Source organism: Typopeltis vanoorti, chromosome 8 (genome assembly GCF_054136105.1).
Source record: "Typopeltis vanoorti isolate ZY-2024b chromosome 8, IOZ_Tvanoo_1.0, whole genome shotgun sequence".
Classification (NCBI taxonomy): Eukaryota; Metazoa; Arthropoda; class Arachnida; order Uropygi; family Thelyphonidae; genus Typopeltis; species Typopeltis vanoorti.
In genome coordinates this window covers 147767873-147795196 of record NC_143556.1, presented here as the reverse complement: position 1 = coordinate 147795196, position 27324 = coordinate 147767873, and the positions used below count along the sequence as shown (strand labels likewise).

Below are 27324 nucleotides of genomic sequence, written 5' to 3'. Positions count from 1 at the left end.
TCAACAAGATTTACTCAAAATAACCACCATTAGCATCGATCACAGCTTCAATTCTGCTTCGGAACCTCGAACAAGCTGATGCTACAGTCTCCCTGGGAAGGGCCGCAAAAACTGTTTTAATTTTATCCATTAACTGGGCTTTTGTATTACTGGAAGTGCGATTGGTGTCTTTTTCAACTGCGCCCCATACAAAATAATCCATGGGGTTAAGGTCTGGTGAGTTTGGAGGCCAAACATTTGGACTGGTGAAGTCGTAGAAATTTTCAGACAACCATTTTTGACTTTTCCCAGAGGTGTGGCAAGGGGCCGAATCCTGCTGCCATACATACGGCCTACCATTGGCTACCCTTGTTATCCAGGGCTTGACTACAGTTAGCAACTCCACGAACAAAGCCCGAATTCCAATGCCAGGGTTCTTCAACACCTGTTCCTGCAGATTTGCGAGGAATTCTGCTGTACGAACGCAATCAGATCGTCTGCTAGGGATCTTTCTTCTTGCTACATCCTCGTAGTCACCATTGCAAGTCTCTAGTTCATGCCTGATTGTTTTTACTGTATTCAGGGAGCATTGGGCAGCAGTCGTAATATCCTTATTTTGATGGCGGGCACGAATCATCATGATACAAGTGATTCTCTTCCATGATTCAGGTGGGTTCCAGCTATCCATCCTTTCTGACATCTTGTATGTGAATGAAGAAGGGTCCAAACTTTTAAATGAAGAGAAGTGTGTGTTAATACATGTAACTTACGGAAAAATATAATTAATTATAAATATGTCAAATTTATCCCGAACACCCTGTATATATATATATATAGAGAGAGAGAGAGAGTGGGCACTATATATAGTGGGCTATATATATATATATGGTGGGGTGGTCCGAATACATTAAATAAGGACTCGTGGACCAAGAGGACAATAAGGGGCAATCATCTTGATTGTAAGGAAAGTGGCACTCAGTCCCCTAGCTGGATCTATCCTCTTCCTCTACTTTATTATTATCAGACACCTCCATGGAGTCCAAAGACTCATCAAGAGAGAGTGTGCCAACTGCATCGAACAATTTGACCAATTCCAACTACTAATCGTGCTCAAACTTTCTTAACTTTTTGCGAGCCATTAGCAGCAGAAGCTCTACCAATTGACCAACCTTTGCCGGCTTTGAGGAAGATCCACTCACTTTAATCTTTTCTATAAGGCCTTATCAGCCAATTCTTCTTATTTTATGACCCTTATGCTATTAGGGTACCCGAGGGACATAGCATCTTTCCATTTCTGGTCTATATCTATGCCTCCTCTATAAATTTCTACTATAATTCTACTCTATTCTAATTTAATCTACTCTTTCCTGTTCAATATACCCTATTCCTCCTATGGGTTTATTGGAAGAAGGCTAGTCCAGAAGCCTTAAGGTAGCATCCCTACCACTGGACTATCCATTGCCAGGCTAGTCACCTGATATAGAGAACATTATTCTACTTTTAAGCTGACAGAGAAAAGTAATAGAAATGAAGCTATGGAAAATGACCCTGGAATGGAAAAGGTAAAAAGAAAATGGAAATGGCAAAATATAATACATATAGCAAACTGGAATATAAGAGGAATAGCATTTAAACAAATAGAATTAGACCAAATATTAAATGAAATAAAATTTCAAATAGTAGTAATCATTGAAAGAAAAAAGAAATTACAAGGAACCATGAGAAATGAAAATGTTAATGTAATATATAGTAATAGTATATATTAATGTAATTTAGCATAGTTTAATGTAATAGTATATACAGCGAAGGCATCTGACAGGGTGCCACATGATAAGCTGATATTTAAGTTGCAGCACATGGGTTTGGATGTCAAGTTGGTCAACTGGATTCACGATTGGCTGTCCGATAGGTATCAGAGAGTTGTGTATGGTGGGGCAGTTTCAAGGAGGCAGAAGGTTACAAGTGGAGTACCACAGGGCTGAGTACTGGGACCTATATTATTTAACCTTTACATCAATGACATTGTCAGTGGATAGCATGGGGATATTCAGTTTGTGGATGATATGAAACTGGGACGGGTTATTAGTAATAGTGCAGATGTGGTAGCCCTTGCAGGGCTACCACATCTGCACTATTACTAATAAAGGATTTGAATAAACTAGACAGATGGGCAAATGAATGGAGGGTGTTGGTTTAATGCAGCAAAATGTAAGGTCTTATGGTTTGGGACACATCGATGAGACACTTCATACTCTATTGGAGGAGTTGTACTGGAGGAAGTAGGGGGAGACAAGAGACCTGGAGTTGATGATTGATAGAAATCAGAAATTCAGGGGACATATTGCAAAGGTGGTGGAATACTGAGAAGGATGCTGACCTGCAGAGATAAAAGAGTTGTTGTTCCATTGTATAGGACCCTAATCAGACCACACTTAGACTATTCTTCTCAGATTTGGTCCCGAGGATTTGAAGGGGATAAATTAACTGTGGAAAAGGTACAGAGGCAGATAACAAAGATGGTTTCAGGACTGCACAATGTTAGTTATGAAGATCAGCTGAGGAAATGTGGACTGCAGAGTTTGGTGGATAGAAGAAGGAGAGGTGATATGATTGAGACTTTTAAACTGTTGACAGGTGGTTACAGGGTTCACACTAGGGAGTTCTTTCGCTTGGTCGACCAGCAGGAAGGAGTGATGACAAGGGGCCATCCCTGGAAAGTATGAAAAGAAGCTGTGAGCAAGAGTGTGAGGAGTGGTTTCTTTGCATGGAGGGTGGTGGAGCCGTGGAATGCATTTGCTGATAGAGTGGTGAGAGCGAGAACAGCAAGTGGGTTCAATGAGTGGTATGATAGACTGTATGTTTCCGAGGAGAGACCTCCTGCGATGAGTCTATGTAGAATTTGTGTTTCCTAGGAAGGATCTCCCGCAATGAGTCTTTTGACTCCATGGAGGCCTAAATAATAATAATAATAATAATAATAACATAGTGGATTTGACAGACACCAAAGAGCACACGCAGGTGTTATGATTTAGATTGATAATTCCCTTTCAGAACAGTTAAAACATTATAAATTATGGAATGAAAGAATAATAGAAGCTAGAATAAAAATAGATAGAGGTTATTTAACAATAATTGGTTTATATGCTCCAGAAGAAGGAAGAGAATGGAATAATATTGAATTTTATAATCAGTTACAAAATATATATAATAAAATAAATAATAATGATTATGTGATATTAGCAGGAGACTTAAATGCAAGAATTGGAAACACAAAAATTAATAATAATATAGGTATATATGGAGAACATGCTCTAAACAGGAATGGTAAAAAATTGATCACTTTGTAGTTTATAATAAAATTAAAATAACGAATTCTTTCTATAAAGATAAAAACATATATAAATATTCTTGGGCATCAAGAGGATTGAAATCAATATTTGATTATTTTTTCATAAATGAAAAGACATCAAAATCTCTTTACATGTTAGAGTTCACAGAGGATATGAAATAATTAGTGACTACTTCCACATTAAAATAAAATCAAGATTACCACCTAAATGGCTACAAATAACAAGAACAGAAAGAAAATTTGAAACATTTTTTTATAAAATTAGATAATAAATAACAAAAATATACAATGGCTATTGGAAGTTTTTTCCCACACTTGGTTAGACTATAATAAATTTAGTTTAATCCTTTATCCAAGTGTAAGCAAACAAACTTTGCACCAGAAGTGTCTTCGGGACTGAGGCAACTCGTGATAAAAGTGGATCAAGCTCTCATCACTCCTTGTCCCAGTATCTCCCATAATGCAAAGCACATCTCCCTGCGAACATGTATAGAGAAAGTATATATTGATGATGACATGTATATATTGAAGATTATATTGAAGAGATTTATATCATCATCATCATCAAATTCTTGCCATGTACCCTCAAGGGGCTCACAGGATATGATAGTACTACATGAAAAAACTTACATCATTACTAACTTCCTATCTACAATTTTCCTCCAAATCAGTCTATTACTTGTCAAGACTCCAATATTATCTGATCTTATATTTCTATCGAAATATAAGATCAGAGATTTATATGAATTATATATTCAAGAGACATGTATAAGACATGTATAAGACAGAGTTATGCCCATACAAAGTAGAGATGCAAGAGGGAAATAGTGCCAGTGGTTTTGAGGCAGTATGGTGTGAAATAGAGGTGAATGGAATCAAATACTTGGTTGGATGTTGTTATAGACCAGGAAATTTGGATGGTGGTGATAATGAAATGCTTAATCAAATTAGCCAAGCAAATAAGAAAAGGGTGATCATTATGGGTGATTTTAATTATGGCAACATAAATGGAATGAAGAGATAGCAACTGGAAGTAAAGAAAATGAGTTTCTTGAGTTTTTGAGGGATAACTACCTCAGACAGTATGTAGCAGAGGGCACACGAGGATTAAGGGTCTTGAATTTGATTATCTCATCAGAGGATGTAATAAATGAAGTGTCAAATCATCCACCAATTGGTGAGAGTGACCATGAGGTGATTACCTGGGTGGTTGCCAGCAGTATGAGGACCTCTGTGAGAAAAGGGTATATGTGGAACTACAAGGGGGTTGATTATGAAGCGCACAGGAGACAGCTTGCGGGTGTAGCATGGAATGAGGAGTTAGCTGGAAAAGAGATCAACGCAGCTTGGGGGATTTTCAAAAACTATCTAGTAGATGCAATGTCTAAGTGTATTCCAAGGGTGAGAAGGTTAAATAAGGTAAGTGTGAGATGGATAAATAAAGATATTAAGCATGTGATACAGAGAAAGAGGATATTGTGGAGGCAGCATAAGAGAAGAGGTAATAACCAATTCCATGAGGTCTACAAAGACCAGGCAAGGAGAGTGACTTGGTTGGTGAAGGTAGCTAAAGAGAGGTATGAACAGCAGTTAGCTAATGAAGCCAAAAAGAATCTTAGGGAGTTCTCTCAATATGTAGCCAGCAAAAGAAAGAATGATTATGGAAGGACGACATTGATAGGAGAAAATGGTATAAAGACAGCTGGTGCAGAATGCGTGGTGGAGATACTTAATGAGCTGTTCATTAAGGTGTTTCCATCTTGTGAATGTGACTACATGGAGAGATTGAGAGCAGTAGATGATGGGGAGGAGAGACTGACTGTAAGTGAGCAAAAGGTGTATGAGGGGGTTGAGTAAACTAGATGGTAATAAGGATGTGGGACTTGATAATATATCACTGCGTATTCTGAAGGAATGTGCCAGAGTTGACACCTGCCTTGACATATTTTTTTAATACGAGTCTTGCACTTGGTCAAGTCCCTAAAGAGTGGAAGGAGGGCAAGATTGTGCCACTTCATAAAGGAGGTGATCGAACTCAAGCATCAAACTATAGGCCTATCTGTGTGTCAGGTGTTGTGGTTAAGTTGTTGGAGAAGCTTGTGAGAACTAGGATCCAGAGATGGGTTGACAACAATGGTATAATCTTTGATGGATTTGCTAAAGGGAGATCATGTTTTAGTAATCTACTTACTTATTACAATAAAGTGACTGCTTCCTTGGACAGAGGAGAAGGATACACATTAATATACTTAGATTTCGCAAAGGCTTTTGATAGAGTACCTCATGATAAATTGACAGTCAAATTAGAGCAGATGGGATTGGATATTAGATTAGTTCATTGGATTGGAGACCGGCTATCTGATAGGTATCAACAAGTTGTGTATGGAGGAGCGATATCCAGGAGAAGGAAAGTCACTAGTGGAATGACTCAGGGGGTCTGTTTTGCGGCCATTTGTTTAATTTAATTTAATTTGTATATTAATGATATAGGTGAAGATTTGGATGGAGATATTCAGTTGTTTGCAGATGATGCAAAGTTGGGATGAACCGTGAAGAGTAGTGAAGATGATGTGGCCTTTCAAGAAGACTTGAATAAATTGAGTGATTGGGCACGGAAATGGAGATGTGAGTTCAATGTTGCAAAATGTAAGGTTTTAAAATTTGGAAAACAAAGATGTAATGCAGAAATTATGCTTGGTGAGGTTATATTGTTGGAACTGGAAGAAATAAGAGATCTGGGGGTGATAGTGGATAGGGATCTGAAATTTAGGGAACACATAGCCAGAATTGTTAAGACAACACAAAGACTTCTGGGAATGATGCGGAGGACAATGACGTGTAAAAGTAGGGAGATTCTTGTTCCTTTTTATAAGGCTTTGATTAGGCCACTCATGGATTATTGTGCCCAGATTTCATCACCTGGTTTTCAGAAAGAGGAAGAGATGTTGGAAACGGTCCAATGGCAAAGACTAAGGTAGTTTCTGACCTCTGGAATGTCGAGTATGATGAAAGATTGAGGATGCAATTTGCAGAGTCTAGTGGACAGGAGGATGAGGGGAGATATGATAGAGACCTTCAAGTTGGTAAGGAGTTGTTATAGAATCAACGCTGGAGAAGTTCTACAGAAAATAGTGGGAGAACGGGGGAGAACCAGAGGTCATCCCTGGAAACTGTATAAAGAGGGTGTGAGTAGGGGAGTGATGGAAAGGTTTTTTTTCATGCAGAGTTGTAAATGATTTTAATGCCTTGCCTGAGAGTGTGCTGCCTGCAAGGAGTTTGAATGTGTTCAAAGCACGGTATGATGAGCTGTGTGTGATAGAAGGACCTCCCAGATGAGTCTTTGACTCCATGAGGTCTTGAGGTAGTAATAATAATAATGTATAATGCTATGCATTAAGGGAAGGGCCACTAACCAGTCCGGTTTCGACCTTTATTGAGTAGAAGGGAGATACTGGGACAAGGAGTGATGAGAGCTTGGTTCACCTTGACCATGTGTTGCCTCAGTCCTGAAGATACTTCAGGTGCAATCTTTGTTTGCTTACATTCGGATAAAGGATTAAATTAAATTTATTATAGTCTAACCAAGTGGGGGAAAAAAAGAACTTCCAACGTCTTTCTCTAAATCCAGAGTAATTGAATAATAATATGAGACACCTTTTGGCAACTCGTATAGGTAAATATGAGTTCTCCATTGCTTCTGCCTTGGTATCACCACCTCTGGTGATACTAAGGCAGACTGATGAGACTTCAACAAAGGTCGAGACCAGTTTGAAGCTTGGGTGATGAATGGCAATGCTGTAATCCATGAACTTAACTGAGGCACGGGTTTTGCTGTTACCCCTCGGATGAGATATGAGCAAATGAGCGGCCCAGCTCGGTGGTAGGGTGAGCCTGGCATGGTGTAGAGCCGACCAGTTCTGATTCTCAGTGACAGGGTATGCCTATTACTGAGGGGAACAATGCTGAGTCTTTGGAGTTTGACCTATACTTGAACATTCAATAAAGGTCGAAACCAGGCCGGATGAACAGCGGAGTTTTGTTTTTTTACCAATAGGGTGAATGTATAAAAGGGTTAGGAACCCCATCCCAACTCTCTTGGTCTTTCGTCATGTAGAGTTCTCACGTTTACTCGAGTAGTGAAGGTTTAGTCTGGTGCTGGTTCGGGGATGGCCAAACGATACCTCTAGACTAGGACGATGCTACAGTGGGTAACCCTGTTCTAGATTCCCGGAAAGTAGCGGCAGACCATGCCGTTAAAAGGTCAGCAGAAGTCTAAGCTGGCAATTACTATAAAGTCTTGACCCGAAGTTGACTGAAGGAAACAAAGAAATGTCCTAATGAAACAGAAGATAGACTAAAGCAGATGCAGACGGATAGAGGTACCATCGGGTAGAGATAAGTAAAGTTTGATATTTATATGAATATAATCTGAATGAGTATTGATATGTGAAGCTTTATTAGTGAAGGACTCAGATACAATTATAGGTCAGGACTGTAGCGCATGTGTTTTACAGAATGTCATGAGTGAATGGTTATTAACTAAATCTGAATCTTTGTATGTTGAAGAATGGTTAATGTTACCAGTTGTTAGTATAGAAATTAAATAATGGAATTTAGTAGTAATCTAGATGATATAGAATTAATTACTTTTGTGTGAACTACTTGAGAAAAAATGTGTTCAGAGATCATATCTGATGAAGTCAAACTAATTAACTGATTTAGATTAGAATGTGTCTTATTTAGAGTTGATTTTAACTAAATATATGAGTCTGTGTATAGAATTCGATGCACACTTGTGAAACTCATTCTGGATCTGAGCAGGAGTTTAACTGAATAAAGTTAAGGACAATTGCAACCCTAGGTCACATGAGTATATCTTCTAACTTACTTCTTGATTGAGTTATTATCTTTAATCTAATAATTCTAAGTTGTGCAGTCTAAAAATATAAATTTCTGAGGATTTTAAGAGAGGTAAGGTTTGAGGACTCTGTCACATTGAATTTTGGCTGTACCCTGAGGCTATTTCTTTGTGTGATAGAGATACCACGTGACCCATGTAGAAAAGACTTCACTTTAGCGGCTTGATATAGAGATTCAAGGGAATAATATTGAAAATGGACTCAACAGCATTATACATGCCTGCAAGGAGATGTGCTTTGCATTATGGGAGATACTGGGACAAGGAGTGATGAGAGCTTGGTCCACCTTTACCACGAGTTGCCTCAGTCCTGAAGATACTTCAGGCGTGAACTTTGTTTGCTTACACTTGGATAAAGGATTAAACTAAATTTAATACAATGGCTATATCAAAAGAATTAACCAATATTTAGATAAAATAAAACAAAATGAAGAAATAGAATGGCTTAATACAAAAATATACTAAATACAGCAGCAACTGAAAGCTTAGGAAAGGGTCAATAAAAAAATTCAATAAAAAGAAAATAAAACTGAAGATATGGGATGATGCAATGAAAAATAATCAAAATGAAAAATGAAGCATGGCATGAATGATTAAGCCATAAAGGATTAGCGTATGAAATATAATATAAAATAATAAGAGCCATAGCTAAAAGAGAAGTCAGAAAAAGACAGACTATCATGGAACCAATTTGTTTCTAATTTAGAACATGATTTATAAAATAAGACCCAATGTATATAAGATTTTGAAACATTTAAGTACAGATACTGAAGAAAGCATAAAATTAAACACCAAATTGAAATTAGAGGGATTTCTAAATTTCTATACAGAATTGTGGACAGATAAATATTTTAAAAAGATAACTGGCAAACATTTAATGAAAATGAAAAGAAAATAACTAAAGAAGAATTAGAAATTAGGCTGAAAGAAACAAGAAACAGAAAATCACCTGGAGAAGATAACTTAGGCTCAGAATTATATAAATATACAGGAACAAGGTTCAGAAGGAAACCTCCTATTATTTTTAAATAAAATCTATTCAACTAGTAACCCCCCAATAGAATGGAAAAAAGCAATTGTGATCCCTATCTTTAAAAAAGGTAGTAGAGATGACCCTAAAAACTTTAGAGGTATAAGTATACTAAATTCCTGTTACAAAATATATAGTAGAATTTTAAATAACAAACTAATAAAGTATTCTGAAAAATTTATTTTAGAAGTGCAGAATGGATATAGAAAAGGATGATCATGTATAGACCCAGCCTTCTGCCTAAAATTAATAATAGAGAAAAGAAGAAAATGCAATATAGAAAAAAATATTACATTTAATGACTTTGAAAAAGCATTTAACAAAGTTAAAAGAAGCATTTTCTTTATCATATTAAAAGAAAGAGAAATACCAAGTAATAGTCTAAAAGCTATCATAAGTATATATGAAAATAATCAAATACAAATAAGATTAAATCATGAGGTATCATATACGAGAGAGATAAACCAAGGAGTATGACAGGGATGTCCCCTTTCAGCAACTCTTTTTAATATTTAACTAAATGAAATAATCATAAAATGGAATAAAAATTTCCATCAAGGTATTAAATTTTCTCCTACTGTGAACTTAAACACTCTCCTTTTTGCCGATGATCAAATAATAATTACAAATTCTGAAGATAACTTAAAGAAAGGTATTTTAAATTTAAATTAGATAGCCAAAGATTATGAAATGATAATATCAACAGAAAAATCAAAAATGATGGCCTTTAAAGGGCAAGCTCCAGTAAGAACTAAAATAGTAACAGATAAGATTTTAGAACAGGTGAATTCATTTAACTACCTAGGATGTATGACATATAAAAATGAAAAAGATATAAACCTAAAAAATTGCAAATATATTTGCAGAGAGAAATAGAGAATTTTAAAGAGATGGTGGAATATCTCGGGAATGAGATGAGAAGTATGAAAGATGAGATCAGGTGAATGGAAGAGATGAATGCAAGGCGAATCAGAGTAGGAGTGAGAGAGAGAGTTATGGGAATGATAGAAGAGGAGAGTAGAAACAGTCAGAGAGAGAGAGAGAGAGAAAGAGAGAGAGAGAGAGAGAATGAGAAGAATGCAAGGGAGTGCTGGAACCAGGGATGGCAAGACAGTAGGTAAGTAGGGAACACAGAGTGAAGAGTAAGAGGGGAAAGAGAGAGAGAGAGAGAGAGTGTGAGTGAAGGATGCAGGTGAGCAATCAACGAACAAAGTGGTAAGAGTTGTGATGTATGGAGACTCGATAATCCGTGGTGTGCAAGATAGGATGCCAGAGGAGTGTTTGCCTGGAGAAACAATAGAGAAGGTGGCTATGGCAATTAAGCAGGGTGAAAAGGTGGATGAGATGATTGTGATGGTGGGCACGAATGACTTGAGAGACAATGTAAATCAGGTGGCAAGAGATCTGAGATTCTTGCTAGAGGTTGTACAAAAGAAAATGCAGAGAGGAAAGATTGTGTGTGTGCGTGTGTGTGTGTTGCCTAGGTATATGAGCTGAGCAGAAGAGCAGTAATAATGAATAGCATTGTTGACGGAAGTTTTTTCACTTGGCTATGCTACCAATTACATATTTGGTTTAATCCTTAATCCAAGTGTAAAGCAAACAAAGTTTGCACCTGAAGTATTTTCAGGACTGGGCAACTCATGGTAAAGATGGTATATGACTTTATATCACTTGCTTTAGTATCCCATAATGCAAAGCACATCTCCTTGCAGACATGTATAATGCTATGCATTAAGGGAAGTGGTCACTACCCAGACCGCTTTCAACCTTTATTGAGGTCTCATCAGTGGGAGCCAGACCCAGAGGTGGTGATGCTAAGGCGGAAGTAATGGAGAAGTCATATTTCCATATATGAGTTGCCTAAATGTGTCACACATTATTATTAAAATTCTCTGGATTAGAGATAGTTGATGGAAGTTTCGTTTGGATGTATAATGCTATGCATTATACATCCAAACGAGATATCCACAAGGAGATGATCTTTGCATTATGGGATACTAAGGCAAGTGATGAGAAGTCACACTACCTTTGCCACGAGTTGCACCAGGCCTGAAAATACTTCAGGCACAACTTTGTTTGCTTGCACTTGGATAAAGGATTAAACCAAATATATAATTAATGAATAGCCAGAATATATCAGAAGAGAGGATTGGAATATGTGGATGCTTACAGGGCATTTGAGTACAGAAAGGAACTGTATGCAAGAGACCACTTGCATGTGAATGAGGAAGGATGTAGACATCTGGAAAGATTGCTGTTTTCGGAATGAGTTGGTGTGTCAATGCAAGAAAACTAGAATTCCCAGGGTGGATGGTAGCAAGGATGGCCTCTTGTGGGAATGGGTGCTTGGTGAAAGGGGGAACAACATCAGGTAACATTGAATGCAGTGGGGTCTGGAGGGGATAATGATAGGTATAGCAGTGACATTTTTATGCTTTATACTAATGCCAGGATTATCTGGAATAAAGGAGATGAATCGGTGCAGCTGATAGCATCAACCGGGCCAAAGATTATTGGGATCTCTCAGATGTGGTTGATGGAAGATGATATAATAACAGGAATAGAATAAAAGGGTACAGCATTTTTCAGCAGGATAGGAAGGGAAACGCAGAGGTGGAGATATGTCCTCTAAGAGGGGAGACTTCGGAAGGCAGTGATACTAATGGTTTTGAGAGTATATGGTGTGAGATAGAGGTGGGCAAGACATGATATTTAGTGGGGTGTTGCTACACACCAAGGGGCACAGAGGGTAGGGGAGCAGGGGATGTTTAGACAGTTGAATTTGGCAAGTGCAAGAACAATGATTGTTATGGGAGATTTTAACTACAGCAGTATAACCTGGGAAGAGGAAAATATATATGGTAATAAGAGAATGGAATTTCTAGAATTTTTGAGGGACAAATGTCTTAGCCAACATGTAATAGAGGAAACAAGAGGTTCGAGAGTTTTGGATATGATCATAACATCAGAAGAGCTGATAATAAATGAGATGACAACTCTTCCCCCCCCCCAGTTCGAGAGAATAGCCATGTGGTTTTGACTTGGAAGATGAATAGACATGCAAGAGTATCAAAGAAAAGGGAACGTATGTGGAATTATAAGGCGGTTGATAATAATACTCTTAGATATCAACTTGAGTCAGTTCCATGGAGGAAGGAATTGGAAGGGCAAGATATCATTAGTGCTTGGGAAATTGTGAAGGAATATTTATTAGCAGCAATAGTAAGCTGTATTCCAAGTGTGAAGAATTTGGTGTAAAGTGGATGACAGACAATAACAAACAGGAACTGCAGGTGAAAAAGAGATTGTGGAAGAGATATAAGGAGAGGGGTGGAGGGCAGATGCATGAAGAATACAAGACTCAGGAAAGGAAAGTGCCTAGCATGATGAGGAAGGCAAAACTGGAATATGAGAAGAGATTGGCATTAAGATCGAAAAAAATCCTAGGGAATTTTTTAGCTATGTGGCCAGTAGGAGGAGAAATTATTGTGGAAGAATGGCATTATGGAATAAAAATGGGAATAGAGTAACTGATGCATAGGACATAGTGGAATTATTCAATGAACAGTTTGTTGAAGTATTTCATCTTGGAGAAATTGGTTTTAATACTAGAGGGATAGGGCAGGTTTGATAGGAGGTACAAGAGGAGAGAATACCATCCAGTCCCACATCCAGAGTACTCTGGATGTGGGACTGGATGGTATTTCACCACTGGTGTTGATAGAATGTGCCAAAGAAATGACAACTACATTGACCTGGTTTTTCAATGAAAGTCTGGCTACAGGAAAGGTACCCATGGAATGGATTGGAAGGAAGGAAGGTAATAGTGCCATTGTATAAGGATGGTAGCAGACTGGAACTGTCTAAGCTAGCAAAATAGGTACTGGATGTTATTTCACCACTGGTGTTGATAGAATGTGCCAAAGAAATGACAACTCCATTGACCTGGTTTTTCAATGAAAGTCTGGCTACAGGAAAGGTACCCATGGAATGGATTGGAAGGAAGGAAGGTAATAGTGCCATTGTATAAGGGTGGTATCAGACTGGAAGTGTCTAATTACAGGCCAGTTTGTGTGTAATCAGTAGTTGTTAAGGTCTTGGAGAAATTAATGAGGGTGTGGAACAATGGAATGCATTTCCTGATGGAGCGGTGAAAGCAAGAACAGTCAACGAGTTCAAAGAGTGGTATTATAGACTTTGTGTATCGTAAGAAGGTCCGCCCATGATGAATCTCTTGACTCCATGGAGGCCTGAATAATAAGAATAATAATTTAAAAATAACAGGTGTAATTAACTCAATGTGTAACCAAATCTAGTACAAAAACAAACCAAAATAAAAGATTATGAACCATAAGATTATAAAAGATTATGAACCAGACTAAAAGATTATGAAGAGCTCAGGAGACAGCTTGCAGGTGCAGCATGGAATGAGGAGTTAGCTGGAAAAGAGATCAATGCAGTTTGGGGGATTTTCAAAACATCTAGTAGATGCAATGTCTAAATATATTCCAAGGGTGAGAAGGTTAAATAAGATAGGTGTGAAATGAATGAATAAAGAGATTAAGAATGCAAAAAAGGGCATTATAGAGGTAGCATAACAGAAGTGGAAATAACCAATTCCGTGAGGACTACAAAGACTAGGCAAGGCGGTTGACTTTGTTGGTAGCTAAAGTGAACAGCAGTTAGCTAATGATGCCAAAAAGAATCCTAAGAAGTTCTTTCGATATGTAGCCAGCAAAAGAAAGAATGATTATGGAAGTATGACATTGATTGGAGGAAATGGTATAAAGACAGCTGATGCAGAATGTGTGGTGGAGATACTTAATGAGCAGTTCATAAAGGTCTTTCAATCTTGTGAATGTGACTTCATGGAAAGATTGAGAGCAGTAGATGATGGGAGGAGAGACTGACTGTAAGTGAGCAGGAGATGTTTGGGGAGTTGAGTAATAAACTAGATGTTAATAAGGCTGTGGAACTTGATAATATATCACCACGTATTCTGAAGGAATGTGACAGGGAGTTGACACCTGTCGACATATTTTTTTAATAGAAGTCTTGTACTCAGTCAAGTCCCTAAGGAGGGCAAGATTGTGCCACTTGATAAAAGAGGTGATCGAACTCAAGCATCAAACTATACCCCTATCTGTGTGTCAGGTGTTGTGGTTAAGTTATTGGAGAAGTTTGTGAGAACTAGGATCCAGAGTTGGGTTCACAACAATGGTATTATCTTTGATGAACAGCATGGATTTGCTAAAGGGAGGTCATGTTTTAGTAATCTACTTACTTATTACAATAAAGTGACTGCTTCTTTGGACAGAGGAGAAGGATACACAGTAATATACTTAGATTTTGCAAAGGCTTTTGATAGAGCACCTCATGATAAATTGATAGTCAAAGTAGAGCAGATGGGGTTGGATATTAGATTAGTGCATTGGATTGGAGACTGGCTATCTGATAGGTATGAACAAGTTATTTATGGGGATCGTTATCCAGCAAAAGGAAAGTCACTAGTCTAGTGCCTCAGGGATCTGTTTTTTGGCCATTACTGTCCTGTGATTACTGTGATGGGATGCAGAATTTATGCTTGGTGAGGACATATTGTTGGAAGTGGAAGAAATAAGAGATCTGGGGGTGATACTGGATAAGGATCTGAAATTTACTGGACATATTGCCAAAATTGTGAAGACAACACAAAGGCTTCTGGGAATGATGCAGACTACACTGACGTGTAGAAGCAGGAAGAATCTTGTTCCGTTGTATAAGGCTTTGATTAGGCCACACATGGACTATTGTGCCCAGATTTGGTCACCTGGTTTTCAGAAGGATGAAGAGATGTTGGAAAGGGTCCAAAGGCGACTGACTAAGATAGTTTCTGACCTCTGGAATGCGAGTATGAGGAAAGATTGAAAAGATGTAATTTGCAGAGTCTAGTGGAGAGAAGGAAGAGGGGAGATATGATAGAGACCTACAAGTTGGTTAGGGGTTGTTATAGGATCAATGGTGGAGAAGTCCTAGAGAGAATAGTGGGAGATCAGGGGAGAACCAGAGGTCATCCCTGGAAACTGTATAAAGAATGTGTGAGTAGGGGAGTGAGAGGCAGGTTTTTTTCATGCAGAGTTGTGAGTGATTGGAATGCCTTGCCTGAGAGTGTGGTGTCTGCAATGAGTTTGAATGTTTAAGACGCAGTATGATGAGATGTGTGTGAGATAAAAGGACCTCCTAGATGAGTCTCTGACTCCATGAGGTCTTGTTTAATAATAATAATAATAATAATAATAATAATAATATTCTTTGATTTTACTGCTCTAGTATGATTTTTGATTATTTTAAAAGGTTCTTCCAATACTTATAAGACACCAAATAATAATATGTTCCCCAAAATTTCGGTTGGCATGTAAGAAAAATTTTGCATCAAAAAATTTGGCAATTTTGGCATGCACACTTAAAAACGGTTGCCTGTCCATGCACTAATCTGATATCCAACTACATATGCTCCATTTTGACTATAAACATGTCATGCAGTAATCTATCTAAAGCCTTTGCAAAGTCTAAGTATACTACTATGTGTCCATCTAATTGTTGCTGTCACTTTATTGTAATAAGAAAGCAGATTAATAAAACATGACCTCCCTTTAGCAAATCTGTGCTGTCCATCAAAGATAACAACAACAACAACACCACTTGTCAATTCTGGATACTGATTCTCACATCCTTATTCACATCAAGATGACAAACAATCATAGACTTCAAGGAACCAGGTTGAAGTATTGATTCCTCAACTCCCTCTTTCCTTAGAAGTTATGTCAAGTCAGGTAATTTAAATCATGTGTTATTTCTTGCTGTTAAACCTTATTTTTTAAACTTCACATTTTAGTATAAAGAAATAATTTATTAATTCCATCCAGTCATATTTTGAAGACATTTTAATCATAGTACTCAACCCCCCCCCCTGCTTCACCCATACACACATCCTAACCAGCCGTCAACATTTTTTCTCTCTTCCAGTCAGTTATAGTGATTATCTTTTTTCTCTTTCAGATTTAATTTTTTTAAAGTACATAACAATAGCTATGACCTTACCTAACTCAGTGGAACCTTCAACACTTAAATGCATGCCACCTTTATGAAACCAGTTCCAAATTACTGATGAAACAATCTCATATATCAAGGAATCCACAATGCACAGAGTCCACTTAATAACTACTCTACTATGAATGCTCATTTCTTGCTTTAAATCTAATACTAATAATAATACTAATTTAAAGCATAATACTCATAAATTAAAACCTACATAACGCAATTGGAAAAAGGACGGTACATTGCACCCTTCAATTAGAAAAGGCCTAAGTTCGATTCTCATCATGATGGGAGGAATCTTTATGGACTTCTTCAATCGAAAGTGAGTTAGCAAATCTTGAATGGAGGTAGGGTTTTTTCCTCCCAGAAAGTCTGGTTTTTCATCCTGCATACAGACAAATTTGCCCTTCAGAACACACGCAATTTACAGACAAAAAATACTATTTGTGGTGGTGGGCGGTAGATGGCATTGATGTTGATGATTGCTAGTAGAGGTTCGGTGTAGTGGTGCAGACGGAGAGTTGTAGGTGTCTTCCCACGATAAGTCTACGGACTCCTTGGAAGTATCACAAATAATAATAATAAAATTAAATTGATTAACTCTTGATGATAATAATAATAATAATAAAATTAAATTGATTAATTCTTGATTTAGTGCGTGAAATAAGTTCTGAAAAATGCATAGCCAATTTAAATAATCTCCTTTTAAATCATTTGTTCCTGCTAATAATAAGAAGAGAGGGCCAGAAGAGTGGCAGAAGAGAGGACTGGAATATGTGGATGCTTGGAGGGCATTTGAGGACAGAAAGGAATTGTATGCAAGAGACCACTTGCATTTGAATGAGGAAGGACATAGACATCTGGAGAGAGAAGTTGTTGTTTTCTGAACGAGTCGGTGTCTCAATGCAAGGAAACTAGAACTGCCTGGGTGAATGGTGGCAGAGATGGCCTCCTGTGGGAATGGGTGCTTTGGGGAAGGAGGATGACATCAGATAACACTGAATCCAGTGGGGACTGGAGGGGATAATGATAAGTATAGAAACAGTGACATTTTTATGTTTTATACTAATGCCAGGAGTATCTGGAATAAAGGAGATGAATTGGTGGCGCTGATAGCGTCAGCCTGGTGAAAGAGCATTGGGATTACTGAGACGCGGTTGGCGGAAGATGATATAATAACAGGAATAGAAGTAGCAGGGGGGGGTACAGCATTTTTTCAGCAGGATAGGAGGGGAAAACGTGGTGGTGGAGTACTGCTTATGATAAGTGATGACTTATGTCCTCTAAGAGTGGTGGCTTTGAAAGGAAGTGACACTAATGCTTTGAAAGCATATGGTGTGAGGTAGAGGTGGCCAAGACAGGATATTTAGTGAGGTGTTGCTACAAGCCAAGGAGTACAGAGGGTGGGGAGCAGGAGATGTTTCGGTAGTTGAGCTTGGCAAGTGCAAAAACAATAATTATTATGAGAGATTTTAACTATAGCAGTATAAGCTGGGATTAGGAAAATGCATGTAGATATAAGGAAATGGAATTTCTACAATTCTCGAGGGACAAATGTCTTGGGCAACATGTAATAGTGAAAACAAGAGGTTCAAGAGTTTTGGATTTGGTCATAGCATCAGAAAAGCTGATAATAACTGAGATGACATCTCTTACCCAGTTGGAGAGAGACCATGTGGTTTTCACTCGGAAGACGAATAGACATGCAAGAGTATCAAACAAAATGGAATGTATGTGGAATTATAAGGCAGCTGATAATAATAGTCTTAGATATCAACTTAGGGCAGTTTCATGGAGGGCAGAATTGGAAGGCCAGGACATCATTAGTGCTTGGACAATTGTGAAGGAATATTTGTTAGCAGCAACAGTAAGCTGTATTCGGAACTACAGGTGAAAAAGAGGTTATGGAAGAGATATGAGGAGAGGGGGGGGGGGTTGGAGAGCAGATGAAGAGTATAAGACTCAGGAAAGAAGAGTGACTAGTATGTTGAGGAAGACAAAACTGGAATATGAGAAGAGATTGGCACTAAGATCCAAATAAAATCTTGGGAATTTTTTAGCTATGTGTCCAGTAGGAGGAGAAAAGATTGTGGAAGAATGACATTGTGGGATAAAAATGGGAGTACAGTGACTGATGCAGAGGACATAGTGGAGTTGTTCAATGAGCACTTTATTGGAGTATTTCATCCTGGAGAAGAAGGTTCTAATACTAGTGTGGTAGGGCAGGTTCGAGGTTTAGAGTTGCAAGCGGAGAGTATGTTCCAAGTACTGAATACTCTGGATGTCAGTAAAGCAGTGGGACCGGATGGTATTTTGCCAGGGGTTTTGATAGAATGTGCTGAAGAAATGAGAGCTCCTTTTACCTGACTTTTAAGGGTTCCCAAAGGAATGGAAGGAAGGTAAGACAGTGCAATTGCATAAGGGCTGTAGCAGACTGGAAGTCTCTAATTATAGGCCAGTTTGTGTGTTTTCAGTAGTTATTAAGGTCTTTAAGAAAGTGAGGACTATATACAGCATTGGGCAGATGAGAGTAATGTTATCTGTGAGAATCAACATGGATTTTTTAAGGGATATTCTTGCTTAAATAATATCATTGCCTTTATAATAAAGTGACAAGAGCAGTTAATGAGGGAAAGGTATATACTGCCATTTTTTTGGATTTTGCAAAGGCAATTGACAGGGTGCCACATGATAAGCTTATATTTAAGTTACAGCACAGGGGTTTAGATATTAGGTTAGGTTAATCAACTGGATTCAGTATTGGCGTCTGATAAGTATCAGACAATTGTGTATGGTGGGGCAATATCAAGGTTGCAAGTGGGCTCACTACTGGGACCTGTATTGTTTAACCTTTATATCAATGACATTGTCAATGGATTACAAGGGGATATTCAGTTGTTTGCAGATGATGTGAAGCTGGGAAGGGTTATTAGTAATAGTACAGATGTGGCAGCCCTGCAAGTGGATTTGAATAAACTAGACAGATGGGAAAATGAATGGGGGAAGGGTGTTGGTTTAATGCAGCAAAGTGTAAGGTCTTGAGGTTTGGGACACATCGATGGGATGCTGCATACTCAATTGGAGGAGCTATACTGCAGGAAGCAGGGGAGACAAGAGATCTGGGGTGATGATTGATAGAAACCTGAAATTCAGGGAACATATTGCAAAGGTGGTAAAAGTAACTCAGAGGACTGCTGCAATACTGAGAAGGATGCTGACATGCAGAGATAAAAGAGTTGTCATTCCATTGTATAAATGCCCTGATCAGGCCACTTGGACTATTGTTCTCAAATTTGGTCCCCAGGATTTGAAGGGGATAAATTAACTGTGGAAAGGGTGCAGAGGTGGATAAAGGATGGTTTCAGGACTGTACAATGTTAATTATGAGGATCAACTGAGGAATGTGGACTACAGAGTTTGTTGGATAGAAGAAGGAGAGGTGATATGATCGAGACTTTTAAACTGTTGAGAGGCCATTACAGGATGGACACTGGGAAGTTCTTTCACTTGGTGGAGCAGCGGGAAGTAGCGATGACAAGTGGTCATCCCCGGAAAGTATACGAAAGGAAGCTGTGAGAAAGAGGATGTGGAGAGGTTTCTTTGAATGGAGTGTGGTGGAACCGTGGAATGCATTGCCTCATAGAGTGGTCACAGCAAGAATGGTCAATGAGTTCAAGCAGTTGTATCATAGACTTTGTGTTTCCTAGGAAAGACCTCCCTCCTACAACGAGTCTCTTGACTCCATGGAGGCCTGATAATAATAATAATAAAATAATAATAAGAATACCTAAGAATTGCTTTCATTGCATTCATGTCAGTTTAATGCAGCAAAATGTAAGGGCTTGAGGTTTGGGAAACATCGATAGGATGCTGCATACTCTATGGGAGGAGTTATACTGGAGGAAGTTGGGGAGACAAGAGATCTGGGGGTTGATGATTGATAGAAACCTGAAGTTTAGGGGACATATTACAAAGGTGGTGAAGGTAACACAGAGGATTGCTGCAATTATGAGAAGGACACTGACCTGCAGAGATAAGAGGGTTATCATTCCGTTGTATAAGTCTCTGATCAGACCACACTTGGATTATTGTTCTCAGATTTGGTCCCCAGGATTTGAAGGGGATAAATTAACTGTGGAAAAGATACAAAGATGGATGACAGAGATGGTCTCAGGACTGTACAAGGATAGTTATGAGAATCGGCTGAGGGAATGTGGACTGCAGAGTTTGGCAGATAGAAGAAGGAGAGGTGATATGATTGAGACTTTTAAACTGTTGAGAGGTGGTTACAGGGTTGACACTGGGGAGTTCTTTCACTTGGTTGAACAGTGGGATGGAGTGATGACAAGAGGTCATCCCTGGAAGTTATGAAAGGAAACTGTGAGCAAGAGGGTGAGGAGTGGTTTCTTTGCATGGATGGTGGTTGAGCCGTGGAATGCATTGCCTGATAGAGTGGTGAGGGCGAGAACGGTCAATGAGTTTAAGGAGTGGTATGATAGACTTTGTGTTTCTTAGGGGGCAGACCTCCCCTCGATGAGTCTTGACAGACTTTATGTTCTTAGGAAGGACCTCCCACGATGAGTCTTTTGACTCCATGGAGGCCTGAATAATAATAATAATAATAATAATAATAATTTTCCCTAACGAAAGCATGCTTCTTTGCACAAATTAAACATACTTCAGAAACTCTCTTATGGTGAGTTGAACTTAATATATTGATTCCCCATACAACTGAATATTTATGACCTAATAGTGCTGCCTGTAGTGATATCCATCATATTATTTGCATCAATAATGGAATCCAAATAATTAGAAAAAGATTCCATTAAACTGTTCTGCATTTAATATTAATATGGTAAAATTCCCTCACCAACTATAAATTCTCACATATTACCTAGTTTTCATCTATTCAATAAAGTCTGAAATTTACAATTCCTCAACCTCTACCAATAAACTAGCTTCTAAAGTCATGATATTCTTTTAGCCACTCATTTCCTGAACCTCTCCAAACTTTTCACAACATGATGAAAACTAGTTGATCAAATTTTAAGGTGTATCCCAAATGAAATCGGCTGCTTAGTGGATATGAAGGTAAAGTGTAAAAGAACAGAATATAAAATCAGGGAGAAAAAGAGGTGTTGAATGTGTCAAGAGAAGCACTGTTTGGATATTACATTATGAAAGGTATGGTAGATGAAAGAATGAACAAGATTTTTTTTTAATGAGGGAGACTGAACAGGGTGACTGATGCTTTCAATATGAGGAGAAAACATGCTGTGATAGTTGGAAAAAGAAAAATTTTTGAATGCAGCATATGTTACAAAATTACTTTTTTTTAGGATTCTCATAGGAAACCAGAAAGAAGTCACTTCTAGTGACCTTAGGAACTTTTCCAACATGAAAAACATGCTGACATTTTTTCCTGTTCCCAAGGTTGCAGATTGATTCAAATTTATAAACAATTGAATAGCAAATTGAAATGAAATCTTTCAATTTAAATTAATTAAATTTAAAAAAATATTATTCATTTATGCATCTCAAAAGTACATAAAATAAATGCCAGCTAAAAAAGATTTTGCAGCTTGCTTTAGGATTTAGAAATATAGCTGGAACTAGTACACCTGTTCAAAGGAACTATTTCAAAAATAATAGGAAACATTAGGAGGTACATTTACACTCTTATATTTTTTTTATCCACAGTCTTAAAATGCTTGGATTACTCCTTCCTTGAATGTGTCAGTTTTCTCTGATATTATTACATACCTGCAATTACCAAAAGGTAGAAAAATTACATAACCAGTTAGGCAATAAACACACAGTTAATGTAGAAGCCCTTTAATATTGAATTTAATTATGAATTTATTTCTTTTTAAGGCAAGTTTAGAATCAAAGATTACCATTACTTCAAAAGAAATTTTACAGTCAATCGCAAGCTACTTACTGCTTGAGGTGCATTAACAACTCCAGTATTATATCCATGTTGGAATGATGAACCAAGTGCAGCAGCAGCTATAGCAAATACTAAATTTCTTGTAATACCCTAAGAAAGCATTAAAAAAATATAAAAAAGTTAAATAAATGCAAATGTAATATATGAATTACACCATTTATCAACTTAATTTCTAATTTCTATAAATTTCAAAGTGAAAATACACAATATAAATAACTGTTTTTGTAAAATTTAAAAACAAATACTTCATTTATAACTTCTCGTTTCACCAGCAACAATTAATAAAATGTTTTGGATTTTCCACCTCTTCTGTGCTGAATTTTTATTTTAGTTTTATTTTTATTTTCTCACGTATCAACTTTCTGGCATTCCTAAATTGTGGAACTTAACAGAACATAAAAGTAGTTAAAAGAATATTAGAAGAAACCCATTTTAATAATTCAAATAGTTGATACATCTCACCTTAAATTCATTTTAAGTTGGTGCATTCACCACCCTTTCTGGAAACACAATTAACTCATACTCTGCTCACAGCAATATTAGCAGAGTACCTTGAATAAAAGAATAATTGCAAGGGATCGATACTGTAGACACAAAATTCATCAAACCATTCACTGTTTCGCTGTTGAAAGTTTTTCCACTTGATAATACTGTAAATTAAAGATACCAAGAAAATTATATACTTGGTTTAATCCTTTATCCAAGTGTAAGCAAACAAAGTTTGCACCTGAAATATTTTCAGGACTGGGGCAACTCGTGGCAAACTTTCAACAACTAACCATCTCTAATCCAGAGTATTATAATAATAAGGTGTGACATCCCTTTTGGCAAGTTGTATATGAAAATATGACGTCTGCATTACTTCAACCTTGGTATCACCCCTGGGTCTGGCTCCCACTGATGAGTCACATTTTTCTGCCTTTCCAGTATCAGCATCCCTTGTAAACCAAATGTAATGTGCATACAGTAATCCATACAGAACTTGATCAAGGTTTTATACAATAGAACTGTAACTTTTTTACTTTTACATATCAGTGTCTTCCCTATCACTATCATAATTTGTTGCAATGTCCTCACAGTTTTAGCAATGTAATCCCTAAATGTCAGATCCTTATCCACCATAACTCCCAGCTCCATTAACTCCACAACCTTCTCCAAGATATCTTCAACTGTATACTTGGCATTCCATCTTTGCCTACCAAATTTCAAATCCATATACTCTGCAACATGCAGCATTAAAATGATGGCCTCACTGACTTTTCCAATCATACAGTCTATTCAGAACCTCACATAAAATTACATCTATTCTACTTCTCATGATCTCTGCAACCATACATCATTCTGCAATGATTCAGAAAGCAACTGCATATCCTCAATTACCAACCCACCATTATAGTACCCAATCAAGGCCTTCACAAAATCTCTATATACCATTTTATGCATCTCTCTTGTCCAGTGCATTTGTCACCTTGTTGTAATACTTAACTAGATTGCTAAAATTAAATCTTCTTTTTAAAAACCATGCTTGCTGTTATTAAACCAATTCTAGATTCTAGTAAACTTCTGCAAGCACCTTACACAAAACTCCAGATAAGATCGGAATATAATTCAAAATCTCAGCATCATCACACCATTTGTGAAGTGGAACAATTTCATCCTACTTTCATTTCTTCAGGATTTGATTCATTGCAAGAGTCCTGTACTCTTGTTTAATAAATATTAAATAAGACCACGGGCATTAAACAAGTATTAAACAATCAGTGCCATCATACCATAATCATTCTTTTTTTCACTACACATCGTAAGAACTTCTTAGGATTTTTTTTTTTTTTTGCTTCATTAGCTAACTGCAACTCATACTGAACTTTAGCTACACTTACCAACCAAAAGTCACTCTCCTTGCCTGTTCTTTGTACTTCTCAAGGAACTGATTATTACCACTCCACTTATGTTGCCCATAATTATTTTTTTCTGTACTGAATCTTAATCTCTTCATTTATCCATTTCACACTTAGCTTATTTAATCTTCTGACCTTTGGAATACATTTAGACAGTGATTCTACGAGATATTTCTTGAATATCTTCCAAGTTGCAATGATCTTTTTTTTTTTTTTTGCAGCTATCTTCTCATTCCATGCTACACCTGCAAGCTGTCTCCTGAGCTCCTCATAATCACCAGCCTTGTTCCACATATACCCTTTTCTCACAGAGGTTCTCATGCTGCTGGTAACCACCCAAGTAATCACTTCATGGTCATTCTCACCAACTGGAATGAGATTTGACACCTCATTTATAGTAACATCCTCAGATGAGATGATCAAATCCAAGACCCTCAACTCTCGTGTGCCCTCTGTTGCATACTGCCTGAGGTAGTTGTACCTCAAAAAATCAAGAAATTAATTTTCTTTACTTCTAGTTGCTATCTTGTCATCCCAATCTATATTGCTGTAATTAAAATCACCCATAATGATCACCTTTTTCCCATTTGCTTCTCTAATTTACTTATACATTTCCAGGCGACTACCTCTATGCTGCCAGGTTTATAGCAACATTCAACGATGTATTTCATTCTATTCACTTCTATCTCATGTCATACTGCCTCAAAACCATTACCACTATTTTCCTCTTGCATCTTTACCTTGTATGGACATAACTCTTTTTTCTAATAACAATAGCATTCCCCCACCCTTTTTTACCCTTTCTATCTTTACAAAATACATCATACCCTTCCATCTCTATTCCTGTCAGGATGTCATTCTCATCCAACCATGTCTCACTTATTCCAACAATTTTTGGGTGAGTAAACTCAATCAATGCAACCATTTCATTTCCATTGTTTCTGATATTTCTAGTATTCATATACAAACATAACAGCCCATTCCTGGATCTATAACAAGTTTCACTGATACCACTTATTAGATGCAACTTCTTCACACTTTCCTTGAGCCATTTCTTTTTCTCCTTACTCGTCCCAGAACCCTTCTCATGTTTTGTTTCCCTGTTCATTCAGTCTCCCCCCATTTCCCTGTTTGTCTTGCACACTTGTTCTCTCATTCTCTACACTCATGCTACCCACTTCTTCATTCATAAGCACCACTTCAATCTCTCCTTCCTTACTCTTCTGCAATTTTACATCACTTCTTACTTTCTCAGATTCATTGTCTGCACTCATTACTCTAGCTTCCAGCAGCAGCAGTCTCTCCAAATGACTTGCACTAAAACCATTCAAATGCAGTCAGTCACTCTTATACAGTTCAATTCTTCCTTCAAGAATGGATGTGAACTGAATGAGAGTAGGAGGGAGAGAGAAAGTTATGAATGATAGAAAGGAAGAGAATAGGAGAATCAGGGGATTGAAGTAAGGTGAGAATGCAGAGATAGGAATGGAGAGATGACTGGAAGGCAGGTAAGTGGGAGGGCAATGAGAGGAGAGAGAGAATGAAGGATGCAGGTGAGCAAGGAAAGAACAGAGTGATAAAAGCTGTGATGTATGGAGATTCAATGATCCAGAGAATACAAAATAGAATGCCAGAAGAGTTTGCCTGGAAGAACGACATAGCATGACTATGGCAATGAAGGGAAGTGAAAGAGTGGATGAGAGAGATGATTGTGATGGTAGATAGAAATGACGTGTGCTGGTGTGAATCAGGTGGCAAGAGATCGAGATCAATTCTTAAGGTTGTATGACAGAAGACAGAGAAAGAGGGAGAGAGAGAGAGAGAGAGAGAGAGAAGACAATAAGGAGAAGAGCATCAATAATGAATGGTATGATAGCCAAAATGTGTCGAAAGAGAGAGAGTTTGGAATATGCAGATGACTGGAGTGCATTTGAGTACAGACGAAAACTGGAGTGCATTTGAGTACAGACGAAAACTGGAGTGCATTTGAGTACAGACGAAAACTGTATGTCAGAAATGTCCTGCATTTGAATTAGAAAAGAGATAGGCATCTGGAGAGAATGCTGTTCTCTGGACAAGTGAGAGTGTAGGTGCAGAGAAACTAGAGTTATCAGGATGAATGGCAGCAGGGGTGGCCTCTTGTTGGAATAGTCACTTGAAAAAAAAAAAAAAAAAGAGGGGGAGAATGTGGTGTAATGCAGAATCCAGTGGAGTCTACAGGAAATAATGATAAGTATAGAAACACTGACAATGCGTTGATGTTTCTTTATACAAATGCCTTGAATATCTGGAATAAAGGAGATGAATTGATGCTGATAGCCTTAGCCTGTGTGCAAGGATTATTGGGATCAGTGAGACATGGTTGACAGAAGATGATATACTAACAGGAATACAAGTAGGAGAGTATAGCATTTTTGGGAAAGATAAGAAGGGCAAATGTAGTGGTAGAGTATTGCTTATGATAAGTTGTGTCCTTTCAAAGTGGAGGATTTGGAGGGCCATTGCAACAATGGTTTTGAATGCATATGGTATGAGGCGGAAGTGGGCAGGATAGGATATTTAGTAGGGTTACAGGAAAATTCATCGAAAAGTGAATTCATCGAAAGACAATTCATCAAATGAACAATTCATCGAAAGACAATTCGTCAAAAATGCAATTCATCGAAAAACAATTCACCGAAAATTTTAAATTTTTGATAATGTTATGGTAAAAGTAATCCATTTAGAACAAAAACTGAACCATGCAGACAGCTTCTTGTACCAACAACTTCTGCTAAGTCATTTAAGTCAGAGAGTTTTTGTAATACAGTACATAATTTGGACACATTATTTCTTTGTCGCCCCAAATATAGCTGAACTGAAAACTGGAACGGTTCGACATTTTCTTGTAAAAGTTTCACATAGCAAATCTGAGTAAAATTCATCCCATAATAATTGCTGTATTGAAGTCGCATATTACTACTAGCAACAATAATAATAATGAAACCCGCATATTTCAGTCGGTAAAAACGAAGCCGTTTAGTTAGAAAGACCTGGGTAGCTGGATCCCATTTACACATAACTTTTATCAGTCCTGTTCTGCTAAAGGTAAGTTAGCAGGCATAATATAGATGTGGCTGG

The 27324-nt window shown here is 37.6% G+C and overlaps 1 protein-coding gene across 2 annotated transcripts in view; it reads right to left on the bottom strand.

The window, feature by feature from the left end:
* Positions 1–27324, bottom strand: part of LOC150104416 (solute carrier family 2, facilitated glucose transporter member 1-like) — a 454614-nt gene that overhangs the window by 369838 nt on the left and 57452 nt on the right. For both annotated transcript variants that reach the window (XM_090396366.1, XM_090396365.1), the window contains exon 2: positions 22298–22396. In XM_090396366.1, the coding sequence (XP_090252492.1) occupies positions 22298–22396 (99 nt within the window). The remainder of the gene's footprint in view (positions 1–22297; positions 22397–27324) is intronic.